The sequence below is a fragment of the Taeniopygia guttata genome, chromosome 24 (assembly GCF_048771995.1).
Source record: "Taeniopygia guttata chromosome 24, bTaeGut7.mat, whole genome shotgun sequence".
Lineage (NCBI taxonomy): Eukaryota > Metazoa > Chordata > Aves > Passeriformes > Estrildidae > Taeniopygia > Taeniopygia guttata.
The window spans coordinates 3,544,542-3,557,804 of NC_133049.1; the positions used below are offsets into that span (position 1 = coordinate 3,544,542).

The 13,263-nt window shown below is 56.4% G+C and overlaps 1 protein-coding gene across 6 annotated transcripts in view; it reads right to left on the bottom strand.

Moving 5' to 3' along the window:
• The window catches only part of IGSF9B (immunoglobulin superfamily member 9B), a 51,337-nt gene that overhangs the window by 11,474 nt on the left and 26,600 nt on the right, over nt 1–13,263 (bottom strand). For 4 of the 6 annotated variants that reach the window (XM_041720958.2, XM_041720959.2, XM_041720955.2 and 1 more), the window contains 4 exons: nt 12,039–12,200; nt 11,269–11,314; nt 8,345–9,976; nt 138–259 (listed from right to left, as the gene is read on the bottom strand). In XM_041720958.2, the coding sequence (XP_041576892.1) occupies nt 138–259; nt 8,345–9,976; nt 11,269–11,314; nt 12,039–12,200 (1,962 nt within the window). Of the gene's footprint in view, nt 1–137; nt 260–6,825; nt 6,872–7,652; nt 7,979–8,344; nt 9,977–11,268; nt 11,315–12,038; nt 12,201–13,263 lie in introns of all 6 variants that reach the window. The other 2 variants (XR_012051856.1, XR_012051855.1) reach the window with 2 other exon arrangements.

The window sequence follows — 13,263 nt, forward strand, 5'->3', positions numbered from 1 at the left end:
GGAGGCAGGGAACAAGGGCAGCATCCAGGAACGGGCTTGGAGAACCCCAGCGCTGGAGCCGGCAGGGATCTGCCCGAGCTCTGCTCACAGCAGGACACAGGGAATGCTGTTGGGGACCGTGGGGTCCTCACACTCACTGGGTTGTTTTCTGGATTTCGAGGAGCCCTTGGATGACTTTTTGGGCTTCTTTATCCGCTGGTATTTCAGAGCTTCGAGCCTCTCAGGTGCAGCAGCGTCCCCGGGCGGAGATGGACGTTTTCTAGGAAGGAAAAGCAGACACGCGCCATCAGCGGCTCCCGGCCACGCTCGGGCCGCTGGACGTCCCCGGTGGGGGATCGGCCGATCCCAGCTGGCTCTGCCGTGGAAAAGGAAGAGGTGAGAGACCTGGGGCTGAGGGAGCAGGGCCAGCCAGGTGTGCCAGAGTGCGGGATGGAGGAAGTGAGGCGTCCCCGCTGTGCCCCTACGTCTCCTCCAGGTTTTCGAGCGGCACCGCGACCCGGCCGGTGCCACGTCCAACACAGGCACCCCCAGCTCACCTGCCTGCCATGCCAACACTGCTAAACAAAACAGCACGGGGCAGATCCTATGTCCGATAAGGCATTTCTGGGAAGTGGTAGGAAACCCCTTGGGATGGAGAGAGAAGAGAAAGAGATAGGCAGAAGCGGCACGGCAGCATCGAGACGGGCACCACGAGCCACCCGGGGCGGACAACACCTGCGCCACAAACAGCAGGGAGGCAGGATCCTGCTGGCCCTGCTCCCACGGCCAGAAAAACCAGGGGCCACACGACAGACAGGGACACCAAGGGCACACACCGACAGAGCTGGGAGAGGTACCTCCTCCCCAGGTCCCTGTGAGAAGCGACAACAGAAACGCGACAGCACAGGAGCATCTGCTCCTGTAACAGCGAGAGGCTGGGAGCTGGAAATGGAAACACTGACAAGGTTTCATTGCAAGGACAAGGAGGACATTTGCAAAGGGGTGCTCCCTGCAGGAGAGCCAGGAGGTGCAAGGGATAGTTTATCAGCTGTACCCCCTGAGGAACTCTTCTAGGTGCAGTATCCTCCCCTTTGCAAAGAGATTTTTTGTTTTATTTCCTTCACTGTACCTGTTTTTCCCATCCAAGGCCTGGAATGCACGACTGCTGTAGAGAGCAGAGCATTAGAGGAAAACCTTTTCCTTAGGAGAGCAGGCAGTCCAGGTCTATCTACAGCACATCACAGCATCCCCCCTGCTTGCTGCTCTCCCATCTCCTTCCCCCTCTCCATTTTACTTCCACGACCCTCCAAGAATCACCAACTCCTATTGCCACAGACGAAGCCTGAGGCCATCTGGGATAAACCCAAGCCACTTGCAGACAAGGTGTCCAGAGAAGACAGGAAGCCTCCACAAAGCACCTTTCAGCGCAATAAAGCAAACATTTTAAGCCAGGCTCCAATGAGGAAAGGAGAGTTAAACGTTCAGAGGAGGAGATGACTCTCTTCTGCTCTCACAACTTGGTCACCAGAGGTCAGCAACCAAACCTTGTCACAGCAGCCACACAGAGGAGAGTGCTGAGGCAGCTCCTGCATCCATCCGTGACCAGGGCAGGGACCAGCATACCCCACAAGCCACGGGCAGCAGGAGAGCAGGAGGAGCCACCTCAGCTGGCTGCAAGAGGCAACATCAGTGCCTGCAGACTCCTGCTTGGGCACAGAACCACTGAGGATGATGTCCCCCTGTCTGACAGCAAGGTGTGCCCCATCCAGCACTGCAAAACCTCCGTGGCTGCTGGCAGGAGCAGCAGGGAAGGGGCGAGGACATGGGCTGGAGCACAGACCCACACTCCCGGGCTGTGGTACCAGAGGACACCCACCCACGGAGAGCCTGGAGCTGCTCATCTCCCCTGGGGTCCTGGCACTGAAGACACCCTGCAGGCTTTTCCCCATGGGTCCCATGTGTGCCACCACTGCCGAGCACAGTGTGACAGCAGCGCTTCCCATCCGACATCCCAAGGGCCTCCAGAGAGCTGAGACTTCAGCTGGGGCGCACAGGCAAGGAGCTCCCAGGAGATTTTTCCCCTTGGGGAGCAGAAGGGGTTTTGGGTTTTTTTGAAGATGAGTGTGATTGCAAAACTTCTCAGCTCTGCTGGCAGCACTGGAGAGCACCCAGGGAAGCGCAGAGTGAGGTGAAGAAGCAGCTGAGGCGCAGCAGACGCAACAGAAACCCAAACACCGGGCACAGAAAAGCTCCTTTTCGTGTTTTCCAACGCAACAGAGACATCAGGGTGCGGAGATTTCCTGGAGAGCCTCTGTTCCAGCTCCCAGCAGAGCATCACGTCAGCCGAAGATGAAGCAACTCATTAGACGTTCTGGGAGTCCCGCTGGCTGGATCCAAGCTTTTCCTCATCCAGAAGACGACGTTTACATTTGCAGAGCTCAAACGCCTTCCCAAGTGCAATCAGCCTCTTGTGAGAGGAGCTGCCAGCAGCAGCTCTGAGCTGAACCAACTGAGCCATGCACACGCTGGCTGAGGGTAGGACCATAGTGACCCACAGGTCACAGCATGGCATTCCCTGCAGCAATTCCTGCTTGAATGGCCAGTGACAGGCTTTTCCCACTTACAGCCAACATTCTGTGGGGTGCACATGAGTTACATTCCTGCAGGTACTTGGCTAATGGTGATTTCAGCTGCTCCAGCTCCATCACCCACAGAGTGTGCCAAGTGTGCCAAGCCCTGGACAGCACCGAGCTGGGTGATCCTGCCACCATCCTGCCCACCAGCACCTGCCTTCTACCACATCTTCCCACCACCCAGACAGCTTTTGCCACTGTAATTAAAGCTCAGCCTGTAAAAGTCTCTTCCTCTTTCCACTATTTTTTCTTTCTAAGAAGAAGCTGTTGTGGCATGCTGACAAAATTAAACAGATTTACATGAGGGATTATGAGGAAATTGCCTGAAGCTCATTTCCACTAGTTCTCCATAATTGAACTCGTATTTATACACACAAACATAAACAGCGAGTGCACTGAACCCATGTGTCACCATAAACACTGTCTGACCTCTGGCAAGGAAGAGATACAGAGGACAAAACGACGCTACTCAGCAGCCAAATTTTATCTGCTCTACCCACCCTTTATCTCTTCAAAGGGCGCCGATTCTTCCAAATTAGTTTTCATTTTAAGCTCAGCCAAAAGCCTCTTCCTGCCCTCAGAGTTCACATTCTGGGCAGCTGCCCACGCATGAAGGAGCTCTTGAATACCAACAGATGAGATGCTCAGGGAGGTGGGCAAATTTCTGGAAACTTCAGTGTACAGCCAAGCAAAGGAGCTTTGAGAAGCCCACGTGAACTCCTGGCACCAACCTTCTGCGAGGCACCACCAGCACCTGGAGCAGCAGTTTTCCTTGAGTCTTCACAGGAAAACCCTTCTGCATGAGCAAGTGTCTGGACTGCGTGGACTGGGAGGTACTGGAGAGGCCACAAAGGTACTGAAGGACCTTCAAGAGTCCCAGGACAGGAAAAGGAAGTAGAGGAGAAGCATCCAGCCCAACACACATCACAGCTGCTCTTCTTCAAATGTCCTTCCATGTACAAAGCAAAGATATAAGGGAGAAGATGCCTGAAATCATCACTGACCTCTTTCCACTCAGAAGGGGAACCCATATAAAGGAAGGGTTCAGGAGATTCAAGGATCCTATATTTATATTGATATATATTCAACCTCATGGAGGTCTGAACACACCCTCCCTGTCTCCTCCTCTCCTTGAGCCAAGACATTGACACCCAGGGATAGTTCGGGCATGTTAGAGCATCCACTTGGATAAAGTAGAGTATCCACTTGAAAGGAGCCCACTGTGTCCTTCAACCCTTCATCTTCCTCACACGAAGAGCTCAGTTCTCCTACATGAGGTTCCTGCAAGTCAGAATTTCCACTCTGCTCCGAGGCAGTGCTGGCTGCTGCCTCTGTCCCGGAACGTTTGGGATCCTTCAGCACAAGAGGTGCCAGAGAAATCGCGGTGATAGCCCCAGGCAGGGCTGCTCTGCTGCCAAGGCACCGCCAGGAGGGAGGGAGGGAGGGAGGAAGGGGCTGGTCACAGCGGGGAGCACACCAGAGAAGGGGTGCCCTCCTACAGGTCTGCAGACACCACAACTCAGCTACACAACGGACTTCACCACCATGCTGACGGAGAGGAGAGAAGGCGAGGGAAACGGGGCCGGGCTGGACAGGAAGAGGGGGATACAGTCATGGGGAAGGGAGAGAGGAAGATAAATGAAAAACAGGAGTGAGAAAATATATAAGGAAATTAAAGAGACTGAAAATAAAAATAAAGTAACAATAATAATAATAATAATAATAATTAAGAAAGAAAAGAAAAACGCACTCAGACAAGCGGACTCACAACTTCTCCAAGCGGAAGGAGGCATGGAACACATGCAGAGGATCAGCACATGGACAGTCTTTAAAGGGGAACCTGTTTTCTTTCAAGCGGGGAGCCAGGGCTGCTGCTCCTCCCGCACGCCTGGCGCCGACATCCCTTCGTCACTCAACGCTACGCCACTGCCAAGCCCCCCAGCTCCCAGCACTGGCAGTGCTGCCCTGGCAAGGGGGGCCTGGGGAGGCCACCCAGAGCAGGCTGCCGTGCCGAGGGGCAGGGGAGCTTGGTGCCTTGTCTGTGGTTTTTGGGTTTCCCTCTGCAGGGAGACGACAGCCCCCTTTTCCCTGTTCCAAGATGCACGCTGCATCCTAAGAAAAGAAGATGGGAGAACTCCTCGTGCTGGCTCAGTAATTGCATCATTTATTCCTGCCCATCCATAAAAACTATCTGAGCTGCACCTAGCAAAAGCCACCATGCTGCAGCAGGGAGCCCACATGCTGCCCCTCCTTCTCCTCTCAGCTTCTAATGCTGCAACAGAGAAATCTGTCTGGTCTGGCTGGTCTGGTCTGCTCCACATGCACTGACAATTTTATAACCCCAAATTATCAATAAATTAATTGGCTGGGCTCTCTATGGGATTCCTCACTTATTGAAGTGAGATTTATTCTGCTGGTTTCCCCTTTTTGGGATAATGACTCTGGAGCCGGCCCTGTGACTGCAGTTCCCAGCAGCATCCTGGAGTAGGACACACAGCTGCTCCCACCTTGCTGGGCAGTGTCACCCTGCTCCTCAAAATCCATCAGCCCACGGCAGCCAGCACTGGAGCCAGCCAGGATCTAAACAAAAGCCACACCAAACTCAGACACGAGCCTGGACTCACCTCTGCTGTGCTAAAGCCATGACTGCTCGTGTCCCTAATGCTGCCAGAGCAGGGAAGGGCCACAGAGCAAGAACAAACAGCCACATCCTCTCTGAGGGCTTCCCCATTCCCAAAAAGCCTGGCACAGCCCAGATCTCACCAAGGCTTGGTGCCAGCTTTGCTCCTCACAGGATGCCCTGCTCTGGGATCAGCAAGGAAAAACAGAAGAAGGCGGTTAAGTGCTCAAGAGATTTGGAGGCTCAAATGGGATGGGTTTTGTCACGCCAAGAGGATGGCTCCTCCATGGTGCACACACCTCCAGCACCCCCTCCTCGCCAATCCTGCTCTCCCCACCCCAGGACAACCCTCCAGGTCAGCTGGAAGAATTCCCCTCACCTGGAAACATCTCCCTGATCTCTCTAGGCATCCCACCTCTCTCTCACGAGGCTTTTTCCCAGCCCAACAAGGCTCCTCAGGCTGTTGGAGAGAATCAGCCAGGACCTTGACCCTTCCCAACCACGGCAGCAAACTTAACCTTTTGCAAGACATGTCCTAAGGAAGTTTGGGTATGGCCATGCCCTTAGAAACAGGCACATCTACAATCCCATCTCTGCTTTCACAACCAGCCTGGCTGATGGCCAAACAAGTGCTGCCAATTCTCTGGGTCTATTAAGTCTACAAATTACTATTGTTCCACCTGGATTTGGCAGCTTTAGTGATATTCTTCCGCTTCTAAGGTCTGAAAACCATCTCCAGATTACTCCATCCCTGTTCCAGAAATGCCCATGGCTATCTAGGAAACCAGGCCCATGAAGGCAGCCCAGGAGGAATTTTCTTGGATGAGTCTTTCAAGATCTGTTTAGTGCAGTTTAATTACGGCTGGGTCAGAAGAAGTCAAAGATTTCTCCAAGGAGAATTTTAAGGATTTTCCCATGACTACACCTGTGATGGCAAGGAAAAAACACCTTTCTGGAAGTCTGAGACCATAGTTCTGCTGCTGCCAAGCATACAATCCATCTTGAGAGAAAGACTTCTTCCATTTTCTGTGATTGAGGAGACTTGGGAAAATAAAACAGATCCAGATACTGCCAGAAACAAAATTCTCTGTGTGCTGGACTGCAGCTGGAGACTGATTTTTGGAGCCCACCCTGAGCATGCTGTGTAAAGCTGGTGGCTCCAGAGGTGGCTGTTTTTTCCTGGCTCCAGGGGGTGGCTGTGGGCTCCTCCTGGTTTGGATCATCTGGGACAACCCCACCTCAACACACACCTCCCTAACACCACACAACCCTTGTGCACCCTGCCAGGGCCAAAAGTGACACCTGTGTCACCACCCCTCAAGAAAGGAAGGGCGGCCCAGGGAGACGGCAGCTCGGCTCATCCCAAACCCCAGCCCCAAAGGCAGGGGAGCAGCGTGTGCTGCTGGGAGGGGAAACCCAAAAGCCACAGAGACTGTGCGTCCAGAGGTGTTTCCTAGTGTTTTCGCATTCCATATTCCCCTTTAAAGGAAGAGATGGTATTGGAAAAGCCCCTTCCGTGTCCCCTGTCATGCCCCGCTCCCAGCCACCCTCCACAGCACCCACACCATCCTTTCGGACATGGATCACCCTTACCTATTGAGCTGAGGAGAAGCTTGTCTCGACAACACTGCCCAGATAGCTGAGATTAATCAAAAACAAAGCAGTTATCAACACCCGCAAGGAGCCGAGCTCCGCAACACATCAGCACGTCAACAACTCCAAAGGAAAAAGGAGGGAAAGAAACCAAACTGAAACACAAACGAAACGAGGCTGGAGAAGAAAGGGGGAAAGAAACAGAAGAGAAAGGAAAAGAAGAAACAAAAACGATAATCAACAAAGCGAATGGATACACTGCATAAAAGCACGGACAACAGTGCTGCTCTAACACGGCTCTGTCCTGGAGCTGGCTCTCCTGCTAGAGACATGGACCTGTGACTACACCCCTGACTGCATCGCTCCGTAGCTGGGTTTTCCAGAGGCACACAGAAGTCATTTCAGGCTCATCCAGCTGCTCTCCCTCCCCATCCTCTCTCCCCTGAGCCCTCCTTCCTCCCGTTCAGGGATTTGCTAAGGCCATAACGCTTCCAGGTACCAGAGGGCGGGAGTGAAATGCGGAGGGCACTGCGGGGTGAAACGCTGCCTCCCCCCTCCCCAGAACACAGCCTCTTCTCCGAACGCCTCCGACCGCGCCGGCTCCGCGGGGCTGGGAGCCCCGGCCCCCGACTCCTCTCTGCCACAAGCTGGAGGAGGGGGCTCGACCCCACCAGACAAGAAGCCAGAATGAAGCGAGACGAAAGGATGGGACGAAAGCACGGCTACGGGGTCTAAGGTGCTGTGAAAGACGGAAGGAAAGAGGAGAAATAGAGAGAAAGAGAGAGAGAGAGAGAGAGAGACGCTTTTGCCTGGAGCAACCCTGGTACCTGGAAAACCAGCCGCTACTGTCTAGTGCAGCCACATCCCTCTTTAGGGCAGGATCTGAGCGTGCCGGCAGCCTCCCGATCTCCGCTGGGCTTAGTTTATTTTTATTTTTGCTCCTCTCCTGACATGCTGCTGGTGTGGCTAAGTCCTTGATCTCTCCCTGCCCGCGTCCTGGGGCTGCAGCATCCCTTTTGCAGGTGGGGCGGTGACCGTGATAGCTGTTTCTGTCATGCATTAAAGCTCTCTAGACTCCGCGGGAAGGAAGAGGAGGAAGACAGAGGCGCGGCGGCGGCGGCCCTAACGTTCGAAGAAAGCCAAGAGCCAGCAGCTAGAAGAGGAAACAACCTCCAGTGACACCAGGACACTTACCTAAGCGAGCCAGGTCTTTGTGCACCTGGTAGACGGCCCGTAGCCCAAGTCACGGCGCTGCCAGATTCCCAAGGGACTGGGAAGGTCGCCTGCCTAAAACCCAGCGCTCTGGGGCGGCGGCCATGCAACCCATGCCCGTGGCACCAGCCTCTGCCTAGCAAAGCCCGCGGGACGCCGTCTCCAAAAGGGATGCTGCAGCGTGCCCAGAGAGACCCTACCAGTTGGGATGGTGATGGCAGGGAGGGAGTCAGAGGGAGTGGGTAAGGCAGGGCGGGGGAAGCCAGGAGGGGGCCGGGGGGGATCACCACGGGGCTCACGCACTTACCCTGTGGCGGCTACCGTGGTGGTGGATGTCGGCTCCGGTTGGAGAATCTCCTCGCCAGCCCTCCTTGGAGAAGGGATGTCTCCGAAAACATCCATGGTGTCCACGGGCAGGGAGGAGCCCTGGGAGTTGGAGAAGCCGGTGCCCACGGGGGTGAAGGCGGTGGTCGGTCGGAAGCTGGGGCTGTCCCCGCGGCTGCTCGGCGCCGGAGATCCCGTGGAGGACGGCGTGGATTTGCGGGAGAAGCTGACGGCCGCGGGCGGCTGCAGCGTGATCTCCGACACCTCCGCCTGCTGGATGAGCCCCGGGCGGGGCCGGGCGCGGGCAGTCAGCTCCGGGGAGCTGTTGCGGGAGCTCAGGGGACTTTGGGTCAGAGGAGAAAGCCTTGAAGGTTGTAGCACCACCTGATGTAAACTGGGCTCAGCCCTCCTGACCTGCCGAGGGCTGGGCCGAGGTCGGGGTTGGGGCTCGTACCACCTGGTGTCCAGGCTGAATGTGCTTGTGCCGCTGGGGCCGACGGGCTCGGACGGTTCGTGGTAAGGCAACACGGGTATGCCCATACCTTGGCTGGTATGTCTTAGCTGCCCTTGACATCCCATGGGTTGCATAGGTTTGTCCTGCCACTTGGTGGTAGTGGGCACGGAGGATTGACCCCTGCCCGGTGACTTGCCGGTCCAGCTCTTTGGTGCCTCCAGGGGCAGGATGCCCGAGTAGGATGCGGGGACCACCTGGAGGGAGGAGGGTGGTGGCCCCCGAGGAAGGCAGCCCGTGGGCTGGGAGCCCTCGGCCGCCTCGCAGGGCTGGAGCTGGTGGGGGAACGGCGCAGGGGCCAGCTCCAGGCTGCCGAAGGGGAACTCAGCCCTGCCCCAGGGCTCGGGGGACCGGCCCCCCGTGGGGGTCTGGGCCAGGGGCAGCGTGCTGTTGGAGGCATTCTCCCCGTTCTCCTCGGGGATGGTGGGGTGTCCGAAGGGCCCCTCGGGGGGCAGCGGTGGGGAGGACATGACCGAGCTCAGCGGGCTGACTTCTGGCATGTAGAAGGGTGGCGGGTCCACCTCCCCAGGGCTGCTGCTGCTGAGGTAACCGTAAAACTGGTGGTGGAAAGCCCGGGGGGCTGGCGGGCGGGCCTGGCCGGTGGCCTGCAGGGCGCCGGGACCCTCCAGCGCCCGGTGGAACCGGGGGCTGTATGCTGGTGGCTGAAGGTAGGACTCCTGGCTGGAGGAGAGAGGGGTGAGCTGGGCTTTCAGGGCGGTCACGGAGGTGGGGACGACGGGGTCGTCGTTCTCCTCGTCCGACTGCCTGAACTCGGGGTACATGTCCGTCTCCTCCACGAAGGGGAAGCCCTCGATCCGCCGCGTCTTCAGGGAGGGCTCCATCTCCGCCGGGTCCATGACGAAGCGCCCGTCCGGCCCGCGGCTGATGAGCTCGATCGGAGTGGTGGCCTCAGCTTCGGCCTCCGCCTTGGAGACGCTGTACTTCTTGCTGCTGATGGCTCGTTTGGTCTTCTTGTAAAGGGAGAGCTCCTTCTCCTTGGTGGGGCTCAGCATCCGCTTGGCCTGAGGGCCCTGGTCGTCAGAGGACTCCGAGGGGGGACGGAGAGTGCGGATGCTCTCGGGACTCACCTTGCCGGAAGACAACCTGGACCACAGGGGAGAAAAACCGAGAGAGGGGATGGTCACCCGGAGCGGAAAGGAGCCCTTCTCGCCCAGAAGAACAACTCTGGATCCGGGAAACAAAGTGCTAGCAGCTCTCAAAAGAGGAACCTCTGGGAGAAATTGGCAGGGGCTAACCAGGATGGCAGAGTCTCACCAGCATCCCTGCTCCTTGGGAGGGCAGCTCGGAACACCTGGGGCTGAAAGCTCACACAAACACCTCGCAATAAGCTCCACCAACACCCCAACACCTCACAACAAGCTCCACCAAGACCTTGCAACGAGCTCCACAGCCCCACAGGGAAAAAAGACACATCCAGAGCTCACTTCAAATTCCTTCTGGGGTTTCTTATGTCCACCTGAGCTACCCCTGCCCAGGAAAGGCCCTGAGAAGAGGGACATCAGGCAAATGTTCCCTCCCACAGAACTCACCCCCTCACATGGAGATGCTGACGGATCATTTCAGACCAAATCTTTCTCCCATTCTCAACACTCAGACTTTAGGCTGAGCACCTCAAAAGTCAGGGAGCATCAGTTTAGTTCCCTCATCCCTATCCAGAGAGCCTTGGACAAACAGGATTGAGAGGCAAATGACAGTAGACTCAACAGACAGTGCAGGTTATTTCAGTGCAGTGGATGAACTGAAAACAAGTAAGATTCAGATCCACCGGCACCAGGACATTTTCCAGCAGTCGAGGAGCGAAAGAATGAGGTGTCCATATCCCAGACTCTTGCACTCCCACCGGGAAGATGCTCCTGCTGATTTGCAGCTACACATGCTTTTGATGTGGCTTCTGCAGCACCACGATCCGCCACCTTTGGGCACATGTGGAAAGAGGCTTCAGCAGGGCACTCTTCAGGAGAAAAGATGAATTTCCCAGGAAAAAAAGAGCCAACAGAGAATGACTCAAAAACTACACTGAGCTGGCAGGAAGGACTCCATGTGCAGCAGGCTAGTCCTTGTCCTAAGGAGCCCCTTCCAACTGGTGTCGAATCGAGTTCCACCAGCCAGCTCCAGCTTTGTAAAATGTTCACAGATCCAGCAGGGTCATCTTTTAGCTCAGTTTGCTGCACTTGTCCCTGCCGCTTTCTGCTCCAATGCCCATTTGTCTCTTGTGAACTGCTGTGCTCCCAAAAGTTCAGGGAACACCCAAAAACAGCTCATCAGGAGCAACCAAATAAGGATGAGATATTTCCATTGGAGCTTTGCAATGGCTGTAGGAGGGAGGCACCTTGAAGACCCCACAGCCTGGTGCTGCAGCTAAGACAGATACTTACGGGGACTCCAAACTCTTCCTGCAGTGGGTTATCGAGAGAGGAGGGTCTGGAAGAGAATAAAAAGGGGAAAGAAGAGAGAACGCTGAGGAGGCGCAACACGACAGAGACAAGACAGACTCAACATCACGACAACAAAAGACACTCAACAAGAGGCCAAGGTTTCATTGCTCCAGTGCTTTAATGGTTGCTGACAACAAACAGCTCCCGTCACAGGGTCCTGCCCGTCCTGCTGCCACAGCCCCGCAGCCTGGAGGAGATGAAGCCGCTTCCCTGCCCTCTCCAGCTCCCCAGCCGCCCTTTTCCCTAGCAGCCACTCCTGCATGGAGGCTGCAGTCCCAGCTTTTGGGAAGCAGAGCAGCAGGGTCTCCTTTGGGATCTTCTCTAGCCCAGCACTGCCCACTCCAGGCTGGGAGCGGCTGGCGAGCCCAGCTCCGGGGTGACCCGGAGGAGGTGAGCAGTGCCCCCCGTCTGCATCCCAGAGGACAGCCCAGCCCTAAATCCCCAGCTCTAGGAGTTATCACCACGTGGGAGAGCTCCCTCGGAATTCCCAGGCTAGTTTCTCTGGCGCCTCTTCACCCACCCTGCCTCTCCCGCTCCCGACCACGGGCGCTTTCAGGCACAGCCGAGGGAGGAAGTCAGGGCTTCACCTGAGGACGCGCACGGACCAAGAAGAGACAGACAGGGAAGAAGGTTACGACCACAACACAACCAGGGGGAGAAACGAGGGGGAGACAGGAAGGAGGGAGGAAGCACACCGGGAATGGACTCACCTTTCTTGCGCTTGAGCTTGCGTTTGCGTTGCTTGTTGACGAAGCAGGCGGCGAGTGTGCTGAAGAGGATGGCAGCAGCCAGGAAGCAGATGGTGGCAACGATGCCAGCCAGCACCGGGCGGGCTAGGCCCTCGTCCGTCAGGTCAGGCTGAGGAAAAACATCTGGGGAAAAAACACAGTTCAGTGTTACACCTGCTGCCTTCCCCAGAGAAGGGGAACTCCACAGTGTGGAGGCAGTGATAGTCTCCAGGAAAGATAATCTCTGTAAAGACCCTGCTTCCAAGCCAGCCCACCCAGGGAGAGCAATCAGAGCTGTCTCAGGGCCGAGGGATTTGGTGATCTCACAGCAGATCACAGAATCATAAGATAGTTTGGGTTGGAAAGGGCTGTTCAAGGCTGTCTTGTCCAACTCCGCTACAATAAGCAGGGACATCTTCAACTAGATCAGATTTCCCAAAGCAACCTGATAAACCTTTCTGTGTTAGCTGGTGGACACCCAGGGAAGAAGCTTCCACACCAAACAAATACATGTTTGTGTCTAAACACACATAGCTGCAGCAAACCTGCAGTCACTTCCTGGCTGAACAACCCACTGCAGCAGCACAAGGTATTCCAACCTCTCCATTTCAGCATTCCAACAAAAACCAGGCTCCAAACCCTTTGCTAAGCAGGAGCACACGTGAAGCCCAGCAGCCCTCAGCTGGGGACATGTGCAGATGTGCACCCTTGCTGCTCCTGCTGTTTGCCATATCCAGGATCAGCGCATTCCCCCACGGAGCCGGGGCTTTCAGCCTGGGAGAGCAGCTGCCTGGGGCCGGGCACCTGCCAAACCCCATCAGAAAACCTGGGCATGAGGAGCAAGGGCAGCCAGCAGGGAGGCTGCAGCAAGCTCTCCTCACCACACCAGCACCACTTGGGGGCAGAGAGAGACCGCAGCATCGCAGCACGGCGGGCTGGGCTTTCCAGGAGACAGAAAATCCGGGCTCGCCGCATCCCCATCCCTCCCTGCTGCCCTCGCCTTCCCCAGCGCATCACAAGCCTCCTCCGCCTGCCCCTCGGCTCGAGGAGCATCCTCCGAGCTGCACAGGCAGGGAACACGCACCAACTGCAGCACGTTGCAGCCTCCCCGCTTGCAAAGCTCTTTTCCCTGTGGACTCTGCACTGCAGTGCTGCGTTTCCCTCTCTCCACCTTCCATCCCCGCTCCCAGGCTGCGCCAGTGCCCGC